Genomic DNA, 26,905 nt, shown 5'->3' on the forward strand with positions numbered 1-26,905 from the left:
TAGGCAAAAGAGCCTAAAACTCTGAAGAGGACTGAATTTATTTTAAAAATATGATAAACAAGTAAAAAACCTTTGCATTTAGGATACCAGGATCTTTGCACTTGTCATATTCTAGTACAGATCTTTTAGGCTAGAAATGTCAACTAGATCACTTTCTAGGCCCAAAGAAAGAACACTGATATTTGCCTTTTTGTCAGGAGGCGATTAAGAAACACTACTAGGATACTTAAACTGAGATGCAACATTATCAGACTGGCTGTGCGGTAGGCTCCCTGGTTCACACTGCATCGTCAGTTGCCTATCCTCCTCAGATTGGGAGCTTTAGATAGGCAGACTATGGCTGCCTTGCTCACTGCTTTCTCCTTAGGAACGAGTCCCATGCCTGGCACACAGAACACACAAATATTTGAATAAAGTGAATGAGTCTTAGTATATGCTTTTAGAATTATTTATTCAAAAACACTTTATAATAGATTCAGGTAACAGTAAAGTAATACAATCAATAGTACTAAAATAAATCTATAGAAAATAGATAATTTCATTAAGGTGCAATTAAAATACTTGAAATTGGGACACATCTCTGTGTTTCAAACCAATATACTGGCTTTCTACTTTTTAAAAGACTATTCCAGTCTTTAAGATGTCCAAAGTTTTTCCTCTTTGCTTTTATTTGCTTTGGACCATATTTAAATTTTTAACATTCCTAAGTGCATACATACATTTTAGGCATATACTATAACGACCAAGAGTTTTTTGTGAACCTACTGATTAGGTAGACACTTTGGGGAGGTATGACCTGCACAAAGTAGGGTGGGAGGGCTATTATCTCCCTTAATCTGGACACAACTGTTCAAGCAGTCTATAATTTATTAGCTTCTCTAATAGCTTCACTATTTGGTTTTCATTGACCTTTTGAGCAACTGACTGGCAAACCCCTGATTTTTTTCACCTGAAATCTTTTCATGTTAGATATTGTCCATATTACACTTATACTTATTTACTATCTTCTTGCCTTGGACAACTTATTTCTCCAAATTTTGATTTCTCCAGCAGTAAATTGGGATATCACTAATCTTGCAAGGCAAAGATCAGAGATGCTGCATATAATATGTGTCAGTGACTTAGCATACAACAAATATTCTATGATTAATATTTTCAAAATCTAACTACTCCTCATTTTTCCTTGGCAGTTTTCTAAGTCATTTGCAGAAAGTGTTCCAGCTTGCCAAACCTTTTTTTTTGAGACAGAGTCTCGCTCTGTTGCCCAGGCTGGAATGCAATGGCAACCCCGTCTCTACTAAAAATACAAAAAAAAATCTTTTATAATCTTAATTCTGTCATCTGTGAATTAGTTATTTCTCCTACGTCTGTGATCTGTATGTAAATTTGATAAACTTTTCAAAGCCATTGATTAGAATACTTGAACAGAATAGGAGCCTTATGGCATACCACGCAAGGCTAAAGAGCGGATTAATGATGTTATTCAAAGCTCTCTGGATGCATCAACTAGCAAGAATTAGCTACAAATTCATTTAACTATACTATTATCTAGTTGATAATTTCTAATTCCACCCATGAAGACTTCAGGGCTTTCTTAAAGACATTCTAAGTTTACTGCGTTTCCTTGATTTACTATAGTAGTAAAAACTACCAATATATACCAAATATTCATTTAGGCAGCTTATAAGAAAAAGATACACCAAGGTAAGTTTGTAATTTGAAATGCAAAGTAATATTCTGAACAGTTCTCCAGAAATCAAACCAACAAATTTATAGTCCAAAAAGTTCTGGAGATTGGTTTTAGGGGAGGGGAATGTGAGGAGATCAAATATGAATGAGTGCCTGCCATTGGCAGTAAAAAGAAATGCCAACTCTTCCTAAGAAAAAAATTTATATAACCTTCAAGGTCCAAATACGAGGAGAAAGCTCAACCACCCATTTGTTAATCTCTGCAGCTGGGATGAACATTTTCCTAAGGATGGAGAAGAGATTATACTCACTAATACATGAGTCAGTAGTTTTACTTTCAGGTGGCTTTTTATCTGATGTTTATCTGATATGATGACAGTTGGGGGACAGAGAAATGTTCCACTTCTAGCTGTGTATCAAACTAGATACCTAAGCCCTTCCCTTCCAACAGAATACAGAGAAATGCTAGATAAAATGTAGAAAACATTCTTTTAAATACATACCAGAACTTACAAGAAAGTAAGGGGAAATCGTTATGGTCACAAATGAGGGGAATGAGGCCGGGTGTGGTGACTCACACCTGTAATCCCAGCACTTTGGGAGGCAGAGGCAGGTGGATCACGAGGTCAGGTGATCGAGACCATACTGGCTAACACAGTGAAACTCCATCTCTACTAAAAATTCCAAAACTCAGTCAGGCATGTTGGCACACGTCTATAGTCCCAGCTACTCAGGAGGCTGAGGCAGGAGAATCGCTTGAACCCAGGAGGTGGAAGTTGCAGTGAGCTGAGACTCCAGCCTGGGCAACAGAGCAAGACTCTGTCTCAAAAAAAAATGAAGGGAATGAAAAACCAGAGAGGTAAATATGTGAGCTGATGCTATAGCTGTCTTAGAACAATTTGCCAGTTCATTAACCCATGGCTTTTAGCTTCGACATCTATATGGGGACTAAAGAACCCAGGACTTGTCAAAGGCAGGCAGTGGGAATTAAATGTACCTCCTTCCACCCCTACCATAAAGGTGGGACACATGGAAGCGTATACTCTCAGTGAAAAAGGCATCAATCAAATATTCTGCCCACTAGCACAGGGAGATGAGGAAGTATGTCTGCCTTGGCCTGAGAAATCTCCTATCAGTAAGTTATGCTACACTTCAGTTATGGAAACCCTAAAGCCAAGAAATTTAAAATAAGAATGGGCATGTGTCAGCAACAGTCCTGGGAATATGACATAAACAGAGACTCACGATTCCCATAGATAAAGCCTTGCTGAAAATAAACTCAATCTTCAAAAAGACAAAAATGGATAAAGTCTATCAAATACAAAAATCAACATATATAAACAGCAGGAACTAAATTTAATAGAACTATTAGAGTGACTATCAAGTACAGACATTTAAAATAATTAGTGACATAAAAAGAAAACATTAAAAAATGACATCAAGAAACAGAGATCTGAAAAAATGATGCATAATTAGAAATGAAAAACAATTTCTGAAAGAAGAAGCCCAAGGGATAGGGTAAAAGAGATTATATACAGCTGACAAGAGAATTCATGAACTAGAAGGCAATATATGAAGGTGTCACAGAAAGATAACATATATGGACAATACAGAAGGGCTTAAAAGATAAAGAGAATAGAATGAGAAGTTTCAATACACACTTAAAAAAATAGTAACTACACTGTGTTTTTGAAATTTGTTCTCCATAACAGCTTCATTATTTAGTAACACAGTGATCTTACTAGGAAAAATCCAAATCCATTTTTTTTTTTTTTTTTTTGAGACAGAGTTTTGCTCTTGTCACCCAGGCTACAGTGCAATGGCATGATTTTGGCTCATAGCAACCTCCACCTCCCAGGTTCAAGAGATTCTCCTGCCTCTGCCTTTCGAGTGGCTGGGATTATAGGTGCCCACCACCATGCCCGGCTAATTTTTGTATTTTTAGTAGAGATGGGGTTTCACCATACTGGCCAGGCTGGTCTCAAACTCCCGACCTTGTGATCCGCCCACCTCAGCCTCCCGAAGTGCCGGGATTACAGGCGTGAGCTGCTGTATTCAGCCCGAATAACCATTATTTCTAAAGAGTGAGAGCAGAGATGTTTCTTAAGACCATCAAAACATTTTTGAGTGGTGTGATTAAATCAAGTATTAAAACCAACATTCAAAAAAAACCCACAATAGTTCTCTTAGTTAAATATGAATCCCTATTTAAAGTATGTTGGCAGGTTAAAAATAAAGGCTAAAATATAATTTCTAAAGGCTGAATACAAGGGTAATTCATATGCTGAAGATCACACCCAAGCTTTCCATCCGGGGAAAAGTCGGCTGAGATTTTTGGGGTCCATGGCCTGCTGTATGAGCAGATTCACTTGTCCACCAACACTGAGCACAGTGCCTTCTTCCACTCCTTTCAGTTTCTCTTGTAGTCTCATTAAGACACGTTCAGCTACTTTGTTGAAACTCTGGTCAATATCACTAAGGACAAAAACACAAAGGTTTCAGTGAGGTGAATAGTTTAAAGGCCTTGGGAATAAGAAAATCTGAACAACTGACAGGACCTTCTTAAAATACTGCTCACCTGAGATTTCGTTTGCATTCTTGGTCATCTGCATTCAGAGTAGGGTGAAGCTCAGTTTCATCTTCTGGCCTCTGCTGTAAATACAAAGCTTTCAAAGGATTCATGGTCCAGTCAAAGAGTGGATCATACAGAAGGACCTAAACAGAGAGAACATATGTATTAAAAGAACAATGTACATTTTAATCACATACTTAGAAACAGTAGAACCAGTATCATACAAATAACAGAGGCCAGTCACGTGGTAGATGATGGGGGAGGGGAACAAACATCATGCACGCTTCATGTTTCCTTGTGGAGGAAACTATCCTAGCATAATGCTCAAGCTTCTCATTCAACCCTGAATTCATTCTTCTTCCATGGTTAGGGGTGACATCCCTTGACCCATGTTTCCCGACTGGATGAAACTAATCTATTAAAAGGAGATAAGCATTAGTCACTTTCTTTCCTTCTCTCTCTACTCTTAACCCTGCGTTAGGGTATTTGCTTTGTAGGGCCCAATTCTTCCTCAGTCAGGCTGTCTCAATATATAGATTGGGTTGTGGGGACTGGAGAGCATGAGCAAGCCTATTTGGACCTCACTCCTAAGCCATCTTCTCCAATAGTTTTATCAGTAACAAACCTGAAATTCTGATCTCTACCCTATTCCTATGGCTCTTTTTCTCTCAGTTCTAAATCTGGGTGGATCCAAAAAGGTATAATTTATTGAAACCTCCTCAAAATCCAAGGTTTGGTGCTGTGTTTAGAATCTTGAGATATATATTAGGTGTAGAATTAGGATACCAAAACAACTGACATGGCTAGAGCAAGTGGCTTTAGGTCTTAAATTTTAGAAAGTGAGGTCATGAGGAATCTGATATTGGCAGGTCAGAACAGCTAACTGCTCTGGTATTTATAAACACAGAACTTAAAAAAAAATAGGCTTTGGCAAATGCTTACAAATCTTAGTAGTAAGTGGAGACAATACAAAGACTGATTCTACAGGGCATTCCAGTATTACAAGGTTGGAACACTTTTTTGCTGCTACCTGTACACAGTTTCTCAGTAAATCTGCAGGTTGGGACTATAAAATGTCTTTAGTAGATTTAGTTTCAGGACATGTACTATATTAGCAGAACCAAAATCTCTCTATTTTTTAATGCTGTTTTGAGTGTCCTCCAGGACCATTAAATACTGTGGAGAAACTGAGCTTGATTACATGTGGCTTGTTCGTAAGTTCAAGGGTTCCTATGTGACTTCAAGTTGGGCATTGACATGGCTTTAGATTTCAGAGATCCAAACCAGTTTCACCCACAAAAGGAAAATATTAATATATTTTATTAATGAACTAATGAAAAGGAATGAAGGCCTCTAATATAGACTAGATGGTTTTCTTGGGTTGAAGTAGAAGAAAAATCCAAATTACTTCAAAACCAAGGGCTTGTGTCACAAGTCACACTTGGAAATATTAGAATTAAGCAGGAACTGGAATAAGTAAAAAACTATGCTTCAGTCTGACAATCAAGACAGAAGTGGCTGGAAACAGTAAAGGAATAGAGACTGATTAAGCGAGAGCAGGGTTTCTCTCAGCACTACTGTCATTTTGGATGGGATATTTCTTTGCTGTGGGGGCTAACTTGTACATTCTGGGGTGTTCACCAGCATCCCTGGCCTCTACTCAGTAGATGCCAATACTGTCCTCATCTCCCATCCCCAATTGTGACAACCAAAAATGCCTCCAGACATTGCCAACTGTCCTCTAGGGGACAAAATTGCTCTTGGCTAAGCATCGTTGAGCTAGAGGGAGAGAGATATTTCCTTAGCAGAACATATAAAATCTTAAGAGGACAGAATGGTCCACTGGGAAGAAAACGAAATCTTGAAGGCCAGGAGAGACAAATACACTGAGAGGAAAAGGGAAATACACCCAGGTCAAAGTGCTCTGAAGGAGGGGCTTAGGAAGCAGGGAGATCAGAACAGAAATAGTGACTGTGTCTCAATGAAATCTAAGAGAAGAAAATAAATGAATCCAAGAGAGGAGAGAAATGATGTCCCAGAGGACTGGGAACCTGGATGCTATTGAGAAGCACCCTCCTAAAGCTGGATGCTATTGAGAAGCACCCTCCTAAAGCTGAAGGCAGAAAGTGGTCTTACTGTGGTAAGATCACTGGGGAAGTTATTATTGAAGATTGGGACAATCACACCAAATGATTTTGGGAAATTCAGACAGATTTACAGAGGGAAGATCAGGTAGATGAGTGTAAAATACACAAAGCATTGGAGGGTGTGTTTAAAGGTGAGAGTTATTGTAGGTGGAGATGCAAATCACTTTTCAGACTCAAAACCCTCAGGAAATCCAAAGTCCTTACAATGGCAAAGGATCTGGCCACTGTCACTTCTCTAATTTGATCTCCTACCACCCTAAAAAGTGAAGTCCATAAGCAGTTTGCCATTAAACTAGTAAGATTTTTGAGGCCCTAAAAGAACTACCGTCTTCTGGTGAGTGTTAGGTAGGATAAAACTACTGGAAGAAACTCCCAACTCCACCTTAGCATAAAAATCCCTTCTGACTGAGACTAGGTAGAGTAAAATACTAAAGAATATGTTAAGCTGCTTTGACTCTTTAATTTGAAAAGTTTGGGTTTTTTTTTTTTTTTTACTGGTTTTTTTTTTTTTAAAGACAGAGTCTTGCTCTTGTCGCCCAGGTTGGAGGGCAATGGCACGATTTCAGCTCACTATAACCTCCGCCTCCTGGGTTCAAGAGATTCTCCTGCCTCAGCCTCCTGAGAATTTGGGATTACAGGTGCCTGCCACCACACCCAGCTAATTTTTGTATTTTTATTAGAGATGGGGTTTCACCATGTTGGCCAAACTGGTCTCGAACTCCTAACCTCAGGTGATCCACCCGCCTCGGCCTCTCAAAATGCCGGGATTACAGGCGTGAGCCACCGCACCTGGCCTGGGCTGCTGCTTCTTACATGACCAAGTGCAAGATAATATAACTTTAGAGTTTAATTTCGACATTATTGAGGCATCCATGTTATCATGTATTCTTTTTTAAAAATGTTACACATCATGCTTATTTTCTGTATCATGTATTCTTACTGCAGAACCAATGGCAAACTGTAACAAATGACAACATGTATGAACAGAATTTGAAATGGGTGAAAGAAAAAAGAAATGTATTTTTAACCTTGGGAATAGCACAGCCTTGTATTTAATTTTACCAACATATTACTGGGACCTATTTCAGCAAACTCTTCGTAGCAAAATCTGTATTACCATCTGAGGTCCAAAGGAGATCTATAAAGATGCCTCGGTTCATAAAGGTGCACACAGGACCACCCTGATGGACCATTACTCATCTTCCAAGGGATAAAGCCCCACCCTTATTGACCACAGGCTTAATGGTTAATGCCAATGAACTAAGACAGTTTTCATATCCTAGTTGTACAGTAGGAGAGATTTTTTAAAATACATATATTCCTGCCCCATCCCTAGAAACCTGGTTTGGATTTGATCAGCATCAATGTTTTTTAAAAGCAGTACAAGTAATACTAACATGCGGCAAGTCCAACATTATCAGGTTAAAGGAAGAAAAGCTGAGGAGTGGAAGAGGCAAGCCCATGCTGCACTCTACCTGCCATGTTTCCCTGGGGAGGCCACACTCCTGATTTCTTGTCTCACTTACCCTTACCAGGTTGGTGAATGACTGGCATAGGTACTAACAGCACAGACACTGAAATTTGTCTGACTTCCTTTTTTTCTGCCCTGGATCAAGACAAGGCAGTGATCCTGATTACATGTGTTTGCTCTTGCAGGCCCAAACCCTATTCAGGTTCCTGAGAGTCCCAAGGTTAAGACAGCAGAGAGGTACTGAGGTAGCACCAGCAGTAAACTAGTTTGGCCCTCATTCCTAAGCCATGTTCCTCTAGTAACGATGCTGACAATTTGATCTCCATTTGTCTGACTAATTAGTTCTGAACCTGGGCAGGGAAAAAGGAGATACCGATTTCCCTTAAGCCCTAATGGAAACCATTCTGAAGATAATACCACCACATGGAATATCTAAATGTCAAAGAGTTGATTTACGAATTGAAAACTAGAGACTACTTAACTTACAATGCTATAACATTCCAAGCAGCTCGAGGGGGCTGAAGGCATTTCTAAACCAGTATTTTTGGATGTGTGAAAAGGCTAAGTGTGCAATCTCCTCCCTTCTGCTGCCCAGCCACATCCCCCTATGTTAAAATTAAGCAGTGCTCTTCACATCAGTGGCTTCCCGATGATGTACAGTCTACCTGGTTTAAAAAAAAAAAAAAAAGTCTTCCTTATAAAATACTTTACCTCTACAATGGTTAACAGAGTTTCCTGAGAGTTTCTCATCACTTCCATGGTTTTCTCACAGCATCTAGGGTCAAACACATTATAAATACAGATTTTGTTACACACCAATGTCTTCAACATATCTTTATCTGTATACTCTCATGTGTAGTATGCTGAGCCTATGCTTGTTAATAATCTACAAATTTGTATCTCAAAATAGCATAATACCTGGCAGAGTGGGCTTTCATTAGATACCTGAAATGAATACAAGTATGTATTTGACTATTTCACAAGCTTGGCATTTACAAGAATAACACAACACTACTACGAAAGATTTATTTCCGTCTTTGATTTTCTTTCCTTTTTCTTTTTTCTTTGCAACGGGATCTTGCTACATTGCCCTGGCTGGTCTCAAACTCCTGGGGCCAAGTCATCCTCCTGCCTCAGCCTCCCAAGTAGCTGGGATTACAGTCATGCACCACTGTGCTCAGCTCTCAGTCTTTGATTATTGTGGCAATTATTAGTTTACACTGACTTCAATCTGCCCCAATCTGAGTACACAGTCCTATGCTGAGAAAACTACAAGGAATTGCAAAGTTTTTTTTTGTAGCACAATGTTACACTGAACACAAGCTCCTATAAATAAAAATGTAGTCTCTTCTATATCCCCAGTGATGAACATCCAATAGTAGTTCTGATCACTAAAAAGGAGTCAGCCAGGACAGAGGTGTTAAAAGTAAAGGTGGGATGCTTCCAGAGGAGGTTTGGAATAACAGTATGTATGTTACATGGGCTTAGGTCCCAGGTGGGTAGAAGGAAGGGGAACTATTATTGCTTTTACCCAGGGTCTTTTCCTTAGTATTGATAAAGCACTGGGCTATGACTCCAGCATTAAATTCTATAATCTGTACAAATCTCTAACCCGTGTGTGTATATATATGTGTATATGTATACACACACACACACACACACACACACAAATTTTTTTTTAGAGACTGGGTCTCGCTGTATTGCCTAGGCTGGACTCAAACTCCTGGGCTCAAACAATCCTCCCACTTCAGCCTCCTGAGTAGCTGGGATTACAGGTGCAAAGAACCATGCCCAGCCCATGTAATTTTGACATCAAAAATTATTTCCCTCCTTTACTTTATATCACTTACCTTCTGAAGACACCTTCAACACCAGTAATGCCCATGCCATCCACAATATCTCTGGTGAGTCTAAAAGGAACTGTCTCAGGAGTAGGAAGGATTTTGCCCTGTTCAAAAGCAACACCTAAAGTAAAGAATACAGTGAAGTTAGGAGGTTTGGCAGCTAATTTACTTTCTTTCCAGTTAGAATGTGAACTTTACAAAGGCAACAAACCATTTGTTACCTATATTCTATGAATACTAGTACATACAATAGTTTATTTCTACTCTGGCTGCCTTCCTCATCTTCTCTATGAGATCCACCTCAAATCCAAATAACATAACAACTTCTTGATGTAACTAGAGAAATCTAGGTTAAAGGGTGATTTTTAAAAATGAAGTAACTACTGGTATAATTTACAATGGAAATGACATATTTATATTTAAAAAATTTTTAGGCTGGGCGCCGTGGCTCACACCTGTAATCCCAGCACCTTGAGAGGCCGAGAAGGCCTGATCACCTGAGGTCAGGAGTTAAGAGACCAGCCTGGCCAACATGGTGAAACCATGTCTCTACTAAAAATACAAAAATTAGCTGGGCATGGTGGCAGGCGCCTGTAATCCCAGTTACTCAGGAGGCTGATACAGGAGAATCACTTGAACCTGGGAGGTGGAGGATACAGTGAACTGAGATGGTGCCATTGCACTCCAGCCTGGGCAACAAGAGTGAAATTCCATCTCAAAAAAAAAAAAAAAAAAAATTCATGAGACTTTATAATTATATGTTCACTTGGAGTTATAAGAAATCATACAGGAAAGATCATCCCATATGCCTTTTACCCATTTCACCCCAACTGTAATATCGTGCAAAACTATACTACTACTGACATAGATGAAGTCAAGATATACAATATTCCTATCATAAGGATCCTTCATACTGCCCTTTACAGCCACACCTATTTCCTTCCCATAGCCTATCACCCAGCCCCCTAACCCCCTATTTTTCTAGCAACCACTAATCTGTTCTCCATTTTTATAATTTTGTCATTTCAAGTATGTTATACAAATGCAAGTGGAATAATCATACAGTACGTAACCTTTTGGGAATAGCTTTTCACACTCTGCCTAATGCTCTGGAGATTCATCCAAATTGTTATGTTTATTAATAGTTCTGTTTCTTTTCATTGCTGAGTAGTATTTCAGGGCATGGATGTAACACAGTTTGTTTAAGCATTTGCCCACTGTAGGACATCTGGATTTTTCCGGTTCTTGGCTATTATGAATAAAGCTGCTATATACATTTGTAGTACATGGCCATTTTATGAGTAGATTTTGTTGTTAAGTTTTGCAAGTTCTTAAAGATGGTTCTTCTAGTATCAAGTCTAGGAACTCTGATTTGCCCTAGATGCTAAAGATTTCCTCTTAATTTTCTTCCTCTGTCGCTCAGCTTGAGTAATTTCTACTGCTCTGTCTTCTGTTCACTGATCACTTCTTCTGTCTCCTCATTCTGCAGTTGAAATTTATTTTATTTACTATATTTTTCTGTTCTAAAATTTCCATCTGGTTCTCCTTTATATCTATTTCTATACTGAGACTAATTATTTCTGTGCTGAGACTTACTATATTTTCATTTGTTTCAAGCATGTTTATAATTGCTCCTTCAAGCGTTTTTATGATGGCTGCTTTAAAATCTCAGATAATTCAAACATCATTGTCATCTCAGTGTTGGCACCTACAGGTGGTCATTTTTCATTAAAGTTGAGACTTTCCTTGTTCCTGGTATGACTAATGATTTTCAATCGATGCCTACACCTTTTAGTTATTATGAGACTCAGGATCTTCCTTAAACTTCTGCTTTTGATGCCTTTGGGAGTCACCACCTTGTTACCGCTAGGTAAGGGCAAAAGACTAGATTCCCCAGTTGGCCTCCACTGACACTCAACAGGGAAAGAGTTTGCTATAGCTGAGTAGGACTGAAAGTCCAGGTTCCCCGGATATGTCCACGGACACCAAGGAATGAGTCAGAAAAAAGGAAAAAAAGGTTGGAAAATATAGACTAGCAGGTAACAGTATAGAGTGAGAAGGCCTAACATAGGGTTACTGGAGTCCCAGAAACAGGAAGGAACCTGGATGGACCCTATGGCATGACTATGACTAACAGAATGTGATGGCAGTGATACTGTGCAAGCTGCGGGCCTAGCCCTTAACTTCCACTTCCTCCCCCTTGGAGCCCCAAGATGCTGAATAGGTCCAGGACACTATTGTGGACAGAGAGGCCACATAGGAGTGCTGAAGCATCAGACATGTAAGTGAAGAAGCCATCATGAACTCTGGCCCCGCTGAGTCTTAAGATAACTCCAACCCCAGATGCTAACTGCATCTGCATGAGAGATCCTAAGTGAAAACTGCCCAGCTGAGCCCAGTCAACAGACTATGAGAGATAATAAATAAATAAATAAATAAATAAATAAATAGATTGTGATTTTAAGCTACTAAATTCTGGGGTGGTTTGTTATGCAGCAACAGGTAACCAAACAGATATACACAGAATAGTACACAAATCACCCAAGTGTGTGACTGAGATTTTTGCAAAGTAACAAATCCACATTAACAGAACGCACCAGCATTCCAGAGGCCCCCCTTCAGCCCCTTCTACCAGTCACTAACCACCTCTTTCAAAGAGTCACCACTAGCCTGATTTCTAATACTGTACATTAATTTTTATCAGCCTTTGAATTTTATATAAATGGAATTATACATATGGACTCTTTTGTGTTGGAATCTTTCACTTAGCATTATATTTGTGAGAGTCTTCCATATTGTGTGTTATTGTTCATTCAATCTCATTATATACAAAGAGAATATAAATATACAATTTGTTCATCCATTCTACCTATGAGGGATATCTGGATTGTTTCTAGTTAGGGGCTATTATGAATAGTGCTACTATAAACATTTTTAAACATATGTGTGCATTTCTGTTGGAGTGGAATTGGTGGGTCACAGGATATACATGAAGTCAGCTTTAGTGGATAATGCCAAACAATATTCCAAAGGGGTTGTACCAATTTACCCCTCTCATTTATAGATGCTTTTAGCACGACCTGAATAGACACAGGTTTAGCACGACCTGAATGGACACAGGTTGGACACAAGATATTGTATATCTTGACTTTAATATAGTAAATAAAATCTTCCAGACCACTGCCCTTTCATTCTCAGATAAAGTCTCACTCCCCTGTTGAGATCCCCACCTTCTGGCTCTAACAAATCCCTCCCATCTTCATGTTTACTATGTAAACCTGTAAGGTTTTCTCTCACATTCACTGAATGTTGGCATGGACCTAGCTCACAATCTTCTCCTCTGTCCCAACTCTAGAATTCATTCTGGGGACAACCATATAATATCCATGACCATCTCTGTTCTAATGGAATTCAATTTCATTCTCTCTTAGCGAACCACTCATATGGGTTGCACTCCAGAAATGAGTCTCCTAAGACTGCACGCTCTTAGACATTGTAAATTGTACATTCCAATCAAAACCTCTTCTCCTTCGACCCCTTATTCTTACTAAACAGTCTCTGAATTTGACTGAGATTTCTAGTTTATTAGCCCTCTTCCTTCCCTAACTCAGCCCATGGGTACAGAATAAGCTTGATTACTCTCATCAGCGCTTCAAATCTGTTTGTCCCCTTGTCCCTCCGCCACATCTACCATTTTAAACTACAACTTAAGCTCCAAGGATGTTGAGGACTGCTGGAAAATCATACAACAACCCTACTGGCTCCACTACAAATTTAGGATTGAAAGTGTCCCTTAAACTGCTTGGCATGTCTTATTTATTTATCCCTTTCTAGTCAGGTCTTGGTCTCATTTCCATGGTAAATTTTAGAATTTTATTGTTCTTTTAAGGACAGTTAACATCCCTCCAATTCTTAGCAAATGAGCATGCTTTCTATTTCTCAGCGAAAACAGAATAGCAAATATAATTCCTTCATACTCCTTCCCCTCCAGCTTAAGACTTTCCTATTGGCATCACTTTTCCTCCTCTCTCAGCAGAAAAGCTAACATGCCTCCAATCTAAAGCCAATGCTACCAGACTTACGTACTTTATGATATCGCTTGCTATTTCAATTATCTTTTGTTTTTCTCCTGTATCTTCAATATCTAACATGTTTACACCTCTCCTATCTTAAAAAAGCAAGGACCAAAGGTGTCTCTCATCCCTGCAGCAAACTTCTCTGCCATCCTTCCCTTCCCTTCTAAACTTCTTATAGGAATATTCCACATTCTTTTTTTTTTGAGACGGAGTCTTGCTCTATCGGCAGGCTGCAGTGCAGTGGCTTGATCTTGGCTCACTGCAACCCCTGCCTCCCAGGTTCAAGCAATTCTCCTGCCTCAACCTCTCAAGTAGCTGGGACTACAGGCGCCCACCACCACACCAGGCTAATTTTTTGTATTTTAGTAGAGATGGGGTTTCACCATGTTGGCCAGGATGGTCTTGATCTTCTGACCTTGTGATCTGTGCCTGGCAGATTTCACATTCTTAATCTACACATCCCTAACTTCCATTCAGTCCTTGCCTTTTTACAGTATGGTTTCCTCCATTCTATCCAAAGGCGACTTCCAAGGCCTCTAAGATTGATTACTTGTTAAATTCAGAGGTCTATTTTCAGCATTCATCCTCTCTGACCTTTCTGTATCAGATACTATTGAGCACTATTTCTTTCATAACATACTTTCCCCTCTTGCCTTCCAAGATCCTGACTTCCTAGTTTTCAAGACTTGCGTACTTCTCAATTTTTTTCTGGCTCAGCCTTTCCAAGGCTCACTTTCCTTATGAGTTCATCTTTAGGTCTCTTTATCGAGGATGATGTGTAAGATCAGAACCTCCTCTAGCCCAGCGACTTCAACAGAAATCTATTTGCTGAAGATTCTGGATCTCCGTCATTACATTCACACTCCTTTCTTTCTTATATATTAAACTGTCCATTCCACCTATAAATCCCATTAATACTTCAAAATAATGCGCAAAACCAAATTCATCGCTTTCTTATTATTTACAAAACTTGATATACTCCTTAGCTAGAAGCTTCAGTTATCCGGGAGCCTCACTCTCCCACTATTTCCTCATTTAGTATCACTGGTACAGTTTACTACAAAAATGTCCCTCAAATCCAATCTTCTGGTTTCTACAACTTTAGTAAAAATCTTCATCATTTCTCTGCTAACCTATTATAATATCCCTTAATTTTTCTTCCTGTTGCCAATACCACTCCCCAAAGTGCTCCTAAAATTATCTTTCTGAAAATAAAATATGATTATGTCCTTCATTTATTTCCTATGGGTTAACGCACTGAAGCTGAAACTCCTCAGCCTGACTTTTTACAGTCCAGTACCAATCTCTCGCTCAAGCGACTCAACTACAAGCATACTTCACTCCAGACACATTTAATGTCTCACCACTCCCACAACATGCTACATCTTAAAATTACTCCTTGTTTTGGTGGAATAGCCCTGATTCCTTCTTCTGAATCTGCTCTATCTTCTGTCTGAATTATGCTTCCTTTCTTTCTTGAAGACCAGGCTCAAACGTCACCTCATCTATTAAGTTTCACTCAGTATCCCAGGCAGAGTTAACTGTTTCTTCCAGCACAACTGTTTATGCTGAAAACAAAAAACACCAATATTTACTGCTTTGATGTATCTGTCTCTCTTATATTTGTAATATCTTGGTAGGCAAACAACATTCCATGATGACCAAATATTTATTAAAAAGAATAAAGATACATAGATTTGATTACTTACCCAAATCTATATGTACAAGTTCTGCTGACTGCTCATTTATCAAGATATTCTGTACATGTCTATCACCAAGTCCAAGTATGTAACCAACTGGAAAAAAAACAAAAAACAAAAACGAACAATCTGAAATCACTGATTCCATCTCTTTCTAATATACAGCCATAATTTCAATTAAGACCACTGACTTGGTATAATCTTTAAGTAGTTTAGGATTTTTAGCCTACTTAAATGATGTGCATAACTGGCCATATTGAGTTTAACTCAAATCTTACCAGCTATTTTAATGCATACTGCATTTTACAAATCCTAGATGATTTGCTAAAAAAATTTGCTTACTAATAGGCACACATTTTAAAATATTAGTACTTAACAAATTATTGTGGCTAAAGTTGAGACCCATTATTTACCTGGGCCAAAACAGTGCATTATATGTACTCAAATTTTTACTGAACATACTTATAAGAAGTCTATGGATAAACTCTTCACTCTTCAGTGAAACTTTCTTCTCCTTGATGAATTATATTTAACACAAATTAACCATTAATTCATTTCATTTCACCAGGTATATATCCCCCCAAAAAACTGCATTTCTGTATTTCAGACAGATGATGACATCTGATGGGAGAGAAATCACATGGCATTACAAAAAAAACATTGGGTAGGGAGTCGGAATGATTGGATATCTGGCTCACTCTGTCATTAACTAGGCCTACTTTCTTGTTTATAAACTAGTTGTATCTGATTAGTGATTCTCTGTGTAGAAGAGAGTTTCACAATTACCTGGGAACTCTTTCAAAACATACAAGCCCTGCCTTCCTGGGATATAGTACATAAGTGATGAGTCATCTTTAGTTTAAAAAAAAGAAACAATAGATTAAATGATCTCTATGTTTCCATTAGTTCTCATGCTCTGGGATTTTGTTAACCATACTATCTACCTATTCTAATTTCTTAGGGGAAAAAAGTCAAAATATATATTGTATACAAAATATTTAAATATATCTCATGATTTCTATTCTGAAAACAAAATTCTATTAATATTAATCACTAGGTGATAATATTTAGAGTTATTTTAGAGGTTATATGCAAAAGAACAAAAATAATTAAAGGAAGTAAGTTATCACAGGTTTTATTATTTTCCAAAGAAAGTCTCAGAAAATAATACATTGAGGAGAGAAAATACGCCACATTAACTATAAAACGAAGAAGAAAACCCTGTCTTTTTATTATTTATCAAAGTACGAGAATTCTCTTCACATAAGTTATAAAAAGGTAGATGCTAAGAATCAGGATGAACAAGAAACATAGTGATTTAATAATGAAGATAGTTTGGTTACTAACTACATCATCACTATCATCCCCCTGCAACTCAGAATGTAAAAAAAGTGCTGAATCAAACAAAAATGAAACCTGCCAAACAACGAAGTGCTGAATCTACTATATGTACAAGATTACCAATAGAAGACGTGGCTACACTGCGCGTATAAGCCAATCGCTTCTCAAACCAAATAGCTGGATCCAAGAATTTTTCCATGCAGAAGTAACGGAAAACTGGTTGAAAATTTTGGCAAACATCCATGAAGACTTCATATTTATCTTCAAAAGACTTTTTTTGCACCTCCTTTAAATAGAGCATATATATAATTATTTTTCAATATTGTGTTCGATTAAACTAATATCCACATTTTTATATAAAAATATGACAGATATAGGGGCAATAAAGATGAATAGGATACATTACCTACAAGAAGCTAACAGTCTGGACAGGGAACCAATCAATTACAAGTGATAATCCCTTTAGGATTTCCGTTATTAATCGTTGGGGAAGGAAGCACACCTACGGTGACTGTTACTTGTTTTGATTAAATTCTAATTTGAATAATCCTGTAATCTTAAGCAGAAGCAAAGACAGAAACACCTCACTAGTTCCAGTAGCTCAGATGGCATCACAACATTGGGTTGCAACAGAAAACAGGAAAAGGGAGAGAACAGAGGAATCCCTCATGGATGGCAGGTGACATGACTCAGATCTCTATCCTCCAACATATTCAGGTAAAATACTACCTGAAGCAAAGCTTACCGACTTCAACTCCCTCCCATCTATATGCTGATGATTTCTAAATCTGTATGTTTGGCCCAGATATCTTTATTAAGCTTTAGCTTAATGTGCTTCTCCAGCTGCCCATCCAACATCTTCACTTGGATCACTTCCAAATCCAAACAAATACTTCTTCATCTCTGGCAAACTTTAGTCACCTCTTCTATTCTTCAATTCAGTAAAGAGCTTCACCGTCTACCCAGCTGCCCCAGCCAGAAAACTGGGAGGCACTGGCTACTCCTTTTCTCCAACATTTTTTATTTTTTTTATTTTTTTATTTTTTTTTTTGAGACAGGGTGACAGGGTCTCCATCACCTGGACTGGAGTGCAGGGGTGTGATCACAGCTCATTGCAACTTTGGCCCCTGGGCTCAAGCAATCCTTCCACCTCAGCCTCTTGAGTAGCTGCGATTACAGGCACGTGCCACCACTACCTGGCTGACTTTTTATTTTTTGTAGAGATGGGGTCTAACTATATTTCCCAGGCTAGTCTTAAACTCCTGGGCTCAAGCAATCCTCCTGCCTTGGTCTCCTTTAAGTGCTGGGATTACAGGCATGCGCTACCACACCTGCCCCCCAACCTTATTTTTAATCAGCAGTCAAATCCTGTGAATTCTGTCTCCTTCATATTTCTCATCTCTACCCACGATTCTCCCTTCCTACTGCTATTCATCTCAGTTCAGACCATCTCATGCCTCCAGTCTGCATTCTCAAAAATAGAACCCACAGTGCTGTCGGAGTTTCTTTCTAAAATGCAAGTCTGATATTACTATCCTTTAGGGTCTTATAAGACCTATAGCATAAATTGCAAACTCCTTTGCATTTCATAAAGCAACACTCCATCTTCTGACCAACAACTACTGCTCCAATCTCATCTTTTCTTCCTCAAACACTAAGGCTATGCTTACGTTGTCTGCGCCTGCTCATGCCTCTTCTCCTTTGCTTATATGCTCCTTCTGCCTGAAAAACAACTCATTTACAAAACTTGGTTCACACACACTTTCCTCTGTGAAGCATTTCTTGGATCTACTTATCTTTATTCTCTCCACCCCAGGCAGAACTAAGCACTTCCTTCTCCATACCTACACTGTACCCTGTGTGCCAGGTACAGATTTCCATCACAACACCTATAGCACTTACCACATATTTTTAAAAACATGTCACAGAAAGCACAATAAAATGAAAAGTAAATGGATTTTGGATTTAGACAAGGCTCAAATCCTTGCTCTGTTTATTAGCTCACTGGCTTTGGGAAAGTTCTCTGAACTTCTCATTTTAAAATGGGGATAAGGATCATGATGATTAGTCATACTATTTGTGAAGTCTGAAGTCAGCACAGTACCTGGTAGATAGAAAGCATACAATAAATGTTTCTGATTCTGTGAATGAGTATCAGACTAGATGGCCAATGTGACACTGTAAATGTCTTAGAAGGTTTTCTATTTCAATTTCATAAAAAATTACTTCATACTCTTGTTGTTGTTGTTTTAGTGTGTGTCTGTTTTTTAGAGATGGGGTCTTGCTCTGTTGCCAAGGCTGGCCTCAAAATCCTGGGCTCAAGTGATCCCACAGACTCAGCCTCTCAAGTGGCTGGGATTACAGGTGCCTGCCATCGTGCCTGGCATTTTAGTGTTTTGTTTGTTAATAATTAGTTTATTCCCAAATTGAAAACAAATCAGCACGCATTGAATAACCTTTACATTTCTTATCTGACAAGGGATGACATACGTAGTTTATAAAATCCTTCCTTTTTCACTCACACACTTTCATTCTGATGAGTTTACTTTCTTTTACTTATTATCTTTGACAATTACCTGATGAAATTTAAGTTTTTTTGTATTCTACAATATCTGATAGCTGTCAGCTTTAATAAGCCATTAAATAATCTTGCAATAAGCTTTAATTTTGGGTGTCACTCACCATCATTTTCTTTTGGCATTGAAAGGCACTGAAATCATTTGGCCTGTATCTTTTATGAGCACCATCTTCATTGTTAACAAGAAATTCACCAATAGGGATAGTTCCTGTACACCATTCAAGAACACCACTTCGCTGAGAGAGGGGAACCACCTGGAGTTACAGATTAAATACCTTTTAATTTTAAAAGGCCATTAAAGAGCATTTGATGATCATTCAACTATCAGAGTCAGTGCAAAGCATTTTTTTCAAGTTGTATTAATATTTCTCTGTTCATAGAAGACAAAGCTCCTTGGAGGAAACCAACCAGAAATAAACTTAAGCTCAAAGAATGTAATTTTCCAGTCAGCTGCCTAGATGTTTGAGAGCCTGCCCATCACTCAATCCCCACGATTCTCTGAGAGGTCACTCCTGTTAATTACACTCACCATCATCTGTCATTAATCCATACTTACTTTGTCTAGTTAGGAGAGGAATTAACTGTTTTCCTTACCATTTTAATATCAATTAAAGTCGGGGAGCTTCACTTGGAAATTATTACCCCTGAATGTGATCTCAATTTTAGTGTAACTTCATTACTGAAATTACATGTACTCTTGCTTTACAGTGTTATTATCTTCACAGAGAGAAAATGTACTCCTAAATATAAAATAAGCAATTTTACAAGGAAATTTTTAAAAATTATAAGCATACATAAAGTGTAGAAAATGATATTAACAGATACACTTTTATCCATTAAACAGCCATATCAAATCTAGGATTTTCTGACATTTGCTGGGGAAGAGATGAAGCTCCCCGTTGTGTGCTTCACTGACCCCAAGTCCCTCCCCACCGTCAAGACGACATTAGCTGGTTTATCATGGTCATGTATTTTTTGGTATACTTTTATTTCAAAGCTATATGTACACAAATAGTTGTAAGTATTAAGTGAAATTATGATACTACATGTAAACTTCTATAATTTGGTTTTTTATTCAATACTATTTTATCCTAACTATGTGAGCATATTTAACTCTATATCATTCAACAGCTATATACTACATAAATACACCACAATTATCCAATCTGCATTTACATTGTTTCCACATTTCCATGAAATATTGCTGCAATGAAATAAACTACTCCTGAACATATTTCATTTTCTCTAGGCAGCAGTGTCCAATCTTTTGGATTCCCTGAGACACACTGAAAGAATTGTCTTGGGCCATACATAAAATATGCCAACACTAACGATTGCTGATGAGCTAAAAAAGAAAAAAAAAAATGCAAAAGAAAATCTCATGATCCTTTTTGTTCTAATTAACATTATTATATTCATTTCCTCAGCTGGTCACTCGTCTTTATGGTGTCTTTAATTCTATACATTTTTTAATTTTAATTTTCTCACATACGTTGAACTGTTTTGTGTCTTAAGGAAGCATTTGATTAATTTATTAACATATATTTGTTGGGGGTGTATTATGTATTACACACAGGGCTAGGGCACTGAAAACAGACTGGCAAAAAGGCAGATGAAGACTATGCCCTCATAAAGTTTCATTCTGGTGAGGAACATATATCCTAATAAACATTTCATGATATTAGATAATAAGTATAAGAGAACAAAACATAAGTTTAAAAAAGAGAGAAAGTGGGTAATGGCAACATGCTTGGAGGCCTTTCTGAGGGTAACACTGGAGCAGAAGCCTGAATGAAGGGAGTGACTGGGTACCTGGTAGATAGAAAGCATACAATAAATGTTTCTGATTCTGTGAATGAGTATCAGACTAGATGGCCAATGTGACACTGTAAATGTCTTAGAAGGTTTTCTATTTCAATTTCATAAAAAATTACTTCATACTCTTGTTGTTGTTGTTTTAGTGTGTGTCTGTTTTTTAGAGATGGGGTCTTGCTCTGTTGCCAAGGCTGGCCTCAAAATCCTGGGCTCAAGTGATCCCACAGACTCAGCCTCTCAAGTGGCTGGGATTACAGGTGCCTGCCATCGTGCCTGGCATTTTAGTGTTTTGTTTGTTAAGAATTAGTTTATTCCCAAATTGAAAACAAATCAGCACGCATTGAATAACCTTTACATTTCTTATCTGACAAGGGATGACATACGTAGTTTATAAAATCCTTCCGTTTTCACTCACACACTTTCATTCTGATGAGTTTACTTTCTTTTACTTATTATCTTTGACAATTACCTGATGAAATTTAAGTTTTTTTGTATTCTACAATATCTGATAGCTGTCAGCTTTAATAAGCCATTAAATAATCTTGCAATAAGCTTTAATTTTGGGTGTCACTCACCATCATTTTCTTTTGGCATTGAAAGGCACTGAAATCATTTGGCCTGTATCTTTTATGAGCACCATCTTCATTGTTAACAAGAAATTCACCAATAGGGATAGTTCCTGTACACCATTCAAGAACACCACTTCGCTGAGAGAGGGGAACCACCTGGAGTTACAGATTAAATACCTTTTAATTTTAAAAGGCCATTAAAGAGCATTTGATGATCATTCAACTATCAGAGTCAGTGCAAAGCATTTTTTTCAAGTTGTATTAATATTTCTCTGTTCATAGAAGACAAAGCTCCTTGGAGGAAACCAACCAGAAATAAACTTAAGCTCAAAGAATGTAATTTTCCAGTCAGCTGCCTAGATGTTTGAGAGCCTGCCCATCACTCAATCCCCACGATTCTCTGAGAGGTCACTCCTGTTAATTACACTCACCATCATCTGTCATTAATCCATACTTACTTTGTCTAGTTAGGAGAGGAATTAACTGTTTTCCTTACCATTTTAATATCAATTAAAGTCGGGGAGCTTCACTTGGAAATTATTACCCCTGAATGTGATCTCAATTTTAGTGTAACTTCATTACTGAAATTACATGTACTCTTGCTTTACAGTGTTATTATCTTCACAGAGAGAAAATGTACTCCTAAATATAAAATAAGCAATTTTACAAGGAAATTTTTAAAAATTATAAGCATACATAAAGTGTAGAAAATGATATTAACAGATACACTTTTATCCATTAAACAGCCATATCAAATCTAGGATTTTCTGACATTTGCTGGGGAAGAGATGAAGCTCCCCGTTGTGTGCTTCACTGACCCCAAGTCCCTCCCCACCGTCAAGACGACATTAGCTGGTTTATCATGGTCATGTATTTTTTGGTATACTTTTATTTCAAAGCTATATGTACACAAATAGTTGTAAGTATTAAGTGAAATTATGATACTACATGTAAACTTCTATAATTTGGTTTTTTATTCAATACTATTTTATCCTAACTATGTGAGCATATTTAACTCTATATCATTCAACAGCTATATACTACATAAATACACCACAATTATCCAATCTGCATTTACATTGTTTCCACATTTCCATGAAATATTGCTGCAATGAAATAAACTACTCCTGAACATATTTCATTTTCTCTAGGCAGCAGTGTCCAATCTTTTGGATTCCCTGAGACACACTGAAAGAATTGTCTTGGGCCATACATAAAATATGCCAACACTAACGATTGCTGATGAGCTAAAAAAGAAAAAAAAAAAATGCAAAAGAAAATCTCATGATCCTTTTTGTTCTAATTAACATTATTATATTCATTTCCTCAGCTGGTCACTCGTCTTTATGGTGTCTTTAATTCTATACATTTTTTAATTTTAATTTTCTCACATACGTTGAACTGTTTTGTGTCTTAAGGAAGCATTTGATTAATTTATTAACATATATTTGTTGGGGGTGTATTATGTGTTACACACAGGGCTAGGGCACTGAAAACAGACTGGCAAAAAGGCAGATGAAGACTATGCCCTCATAAAGTTTCATTCTGGTGAGGAACATATATCCTAATAAACATTTCATGATATTAGATAATAAGTATAAGAGAACAAAACATAAGTTTAAAAAAGAGAGAAAGTGGGTAATGGCAACATGCTTGGAGGCCTTTCTGAGAGTAACACTGGAGCAGAAGCCTGAATGAAGGGAGTGACTGGTGTGAAGATCTGAGGGAAAAGCATTCCAGGCAGAAGCAGAAAAGCCCTGAGGCAGAAACAAATTGGTGTGTCTAAGCTATTGCAAAAGACCAGGTAAGTCAAGTGAAGATGACTCATCTATACAAGCAGAAAGTGAGAGGAGTGTGAGGAGACTGGCAGATAAGGCTGGAGGGAGAACAGCAGAGGCAGATGACTTAGAGAGCTGTCATTCAGGGACAGTGTGAACTCATCTGGGGTTCTGAACAGGAAAATGGAATATGGCTGGCCCTCTGCATCCGCAGATTCAACCAACTGTGGATCAAAAATATTCACCAAAAAACCCTCAATAAAAACAATCCAATAAAACACAGATTTTAAAAACCAATACAGTAAAACAACTATTTACATAGCATTTACACTATATAAGGTATTTTAAGTAACCCTGAGATGATTTACAGTACATGGGAGAAGGTGCATAGGTTACAGGCAAATGCTACATACACCACTGTATATAAGGGACTTGATTTTAGTATCCACAGGGGGCTCTGGAAACAATCCCCCACAGATACCGAATGATAACAGTATTCTGTCTTAGATACTTTTAAAAGGATCACTCTAACAGTTATGAATAAAACTAGCTTTTGAAAACCAAGAGCAGAAGTAAACTGTTGGTTTGAACGCTAGTATCTACAGAGATGTGACTGTAGAAGTAGGGTGGTAATAGCAGGGGTGGTAAAAAGTGACCTGCCTGGAAGTTGACCAATAGGACTTGCTGATGGAATAGACGAGACTTGAGAGAAACAAGAGTTTAAAATGACTCCCATTACTTGGTGACATTTAGGAATTTTTGTGAATTGTTTTAGGAGTGATGACAGTATTGTGATAATGGTTTTTTAAAACAGACATTATCTTATAAATCTACACACTGAAATGCTTACAGATGAAATGATATGACATCTTGCTTTAAAATAATATTGGAAGGAAGTTGGTGGAAGGAGAAATGGAACAAAATTGCCCATGAGTTGGTAACTGCTGAAGCTGAGTGACGAGTACAAGGGGGTTCATGATGTCTCCTTTTGTATGTTTGAAATTTTCCATAATAATAAAAAAAGAAAATATAGCCTCTAGGTTTCAGTCTGAGCAACCAAGTGAAGGTGGTGCCATCTCTAACAATACACTTTGCATTTTAATTATGTTTATTATGTTTATCTTCCCTATTAGAATGTGAACACCTTAAGGACTAGGGCGATGTTTTACTGCTTCTATAGACCTAGCACTCACTAGAGTATCTAACCCAACATAGGCATATAAATTCACATTTATTGAACAAACGAATGATCTCATGGCCTTTCTGACTTCCCTTCTTGCCTGAGTATTCTACATTGCCCTCTCCCCTGCTCTTTGACTTTGAGTTAGCTGTGACCCTTGATGCTTGATCACATTAACATTCTTGCAGTGTAGTGTACTCTGTCTAAAGTCTCTTTTACATTGATTACTCTCTATCAATATCTAGTTCGGAGGGGGGGGAATCAAACCCTTATTTTTTGTTGAGAGATTGATGTAGAAAGGAATAGGTTAGCTTTTTTCTGCCTCAGCTTAGAGTCTCAACTGTGATGTTGGTGGTTGGAGAAAGAGCTGAATTTGAATTTCAAAAAGCAAATGACAGTGTTTTCTCTGGTACTAAAGATTCTCTGTAAAATTTCAATTGGGTATCTGGGTATTTTGTGTAAATACCACAGAAAAGGACTGATGACTATTTCCTCAGTTCTCTCAAAATACACAGCTGATACCATCCTAGATACACAGAAATGAAGTTAATTCATTATATTCAGTGAATGCCTTAAGATATTATGGCTTCTCTCCCCAGAACCATGACTGAGATGGAGGCTCTGAAATATGCATGACAAGGAATAAAAATTATTTATTGGCACAAGGCAGGATGATCAGGTTAAATACAAAGCTCCTTTCAGCACTTACATATTGGAGACTTGCCTTTTAGAAAACAAATCCTCTGACACCTAAGATTTTAGGCTTGTTCAGTATACTTTGTAACAATGCATAGTTTTGGTGGAGAAAAATGGGGTCAGCCACCCTAATTCTGGTTAATGTTAAGGGTATGTCTGAGTTATCAACATATACAATAAGAACTGTCTTCATTTCCATCTGATTCTCTGACAAGACATATCTGGCATGCCTCAATATACAAGTCTCTCCTTTTGAGGTTGCACAATAGCACAAGGTTTGTATACCAAGATTTAGTTCCAGGTAGTCAATGTTTGCTCTTGGTGACACAATGACCACAGAAGACCTGAATCTCAGGATTGGGAATGACTCTACAGATGACTGGACTGGGTAGACTACTTCGCTGTAGTCTAGGGAACTTCAACTAAAGGCAAGAACAGTTAGTTTAACATAATGATGACACAACTTTCACATTCTGGGAGTAATCACAGAATAACATAATTGGCTTATTGTTGTAATTCTAAGAAATAGTGAAACCTAAACTGTTGCGTTTAGAGGTTATACTTTAACATTGAGATGTATAACATTAAATACTCAATTAATTACCTGGGTTACTCCCCCCCCTTTTTTGGTTTAAGACAAGGTCTTACTCTGCTGCCCAGACTGAACTGCAGTGGCATGATCACAGCTCATGTACAGCCCCAAACTCCTGATTTCAAGCAATCCTCCCGCTTTAGCTTCTTGAGTAGCTAGGACTATAGGTGCATGCTACCATGGCCAGCTACATTTTTAATTTTTTGTAGAGATGAGGTCTTGCTATGTTGCCCAGGTTGGTTTCAAACTACTGGCCTCAAGTGATCCTACTGCCTTGGCCTCTCAAAGTGCTGAGATTACAGGCGTGACCCACTGCATCTGGCCTCTAGACATTTTTCTTTTCTTAAGACGAAGTCTCGGTCTGTCACCTAGGCTGGAGTGCAGTGGTACAACCTCGGCTCACTGCAATCTCTGCCGTCCGGTTGAAGTGATTCTCTCACCTCAGCCTCCCGAGTAGCTGAGACTAGAGGCATGTGCCACCATGCCTGGCTAATTTTTTTGTATTTTTAGTAGAGATGGGGTTTGGCCATGTTCACCAGGCTGGTCTCAAACTCCTGGCCTGAAGTGATCCACCCACCTCGGCCTCCTGAAGTACTGGGATTACAGGTGTGGGCCACCATGCCCGGCTAGAAATCTTAATGGAATAATTTATATGGTAAAATAGTTTTGTGTGAAAACTAGCTGTTGAAAAAGTCATAAGGTAGAGATGAAAGTTTAGTAATTCCTGCCTTCAAGATATTCTAGGTCAGGCATTGGCTTTTTTGTACTTTACAGCAATGAACTTTGGAGGTTCAATTGTGTACCTGATTGGAAATCTTAGCTACTTTCTGAGAGTTCAGGAGGTGCTCCTATAGCCC

General features: G+C 38.0%; 1 protein-coding gene across 1 annotated transcript in view; it reads right to left on the reverse strand.

The window, feature by feature from the left end:
- Window positions 1-432: 432 nt before the first annotated feature.
- Window positions 433-26,905, reverse strand: part of ATM (ATM serine/threonine kinase) — a 178,344-nt gene continuing 151,871 nt past the window's right edge. The window contains exons 55-61 of the mRNA XM_011984759.1: window positions 21,809-21,958; window positions 16,961-17,126; window positions 15,509-15,595; window positions 9,730-9,844; window positions 8,591-8,654; window positions 4,268-4,404; window positions 433-4,164 (exon numbers count right to left, since the gene is read on the reverse strand). Coding sequence (XP_011840149.1) covers window positions 3,981-4,164; window positions 4,268-4,404; window positions 8,591-8,654; window positions 9,730-9,844; window positions 15,509-15,595; window positions 16,961-17,126; window positions 21,809-21,958 — 903 coding nt within the window. The 3' untranslated portion in view covers window positions 433-3,980. The remainder of the gene's footprint in view (window positions 4,165-4,267; window positions 4,405-8,590; window positions 8,655-9,729; window positions 9,845-15,508; window positions 15,596-16,960; window positions 17,127-21,808; window positions 21,959-26,905) is intronic.

Source organism: Mandrillus leucophaeus, unplaced genomic scaffold (assembly GCF_000951045.1).
Source record: "Mandrillus leucophaeus isolate KB7577 unplaced genomic scaffold, Mleu.le_1.0 Scaffold273, whole genome shotgun sequence".
In the NCBI taxonomy this organism is placed as follows: Eukaryota; Metazoa; Chordata; class Mammalia; order Primates; family Cercopithecidae; genus Mandrillus; species Mandrillus leucophaeus.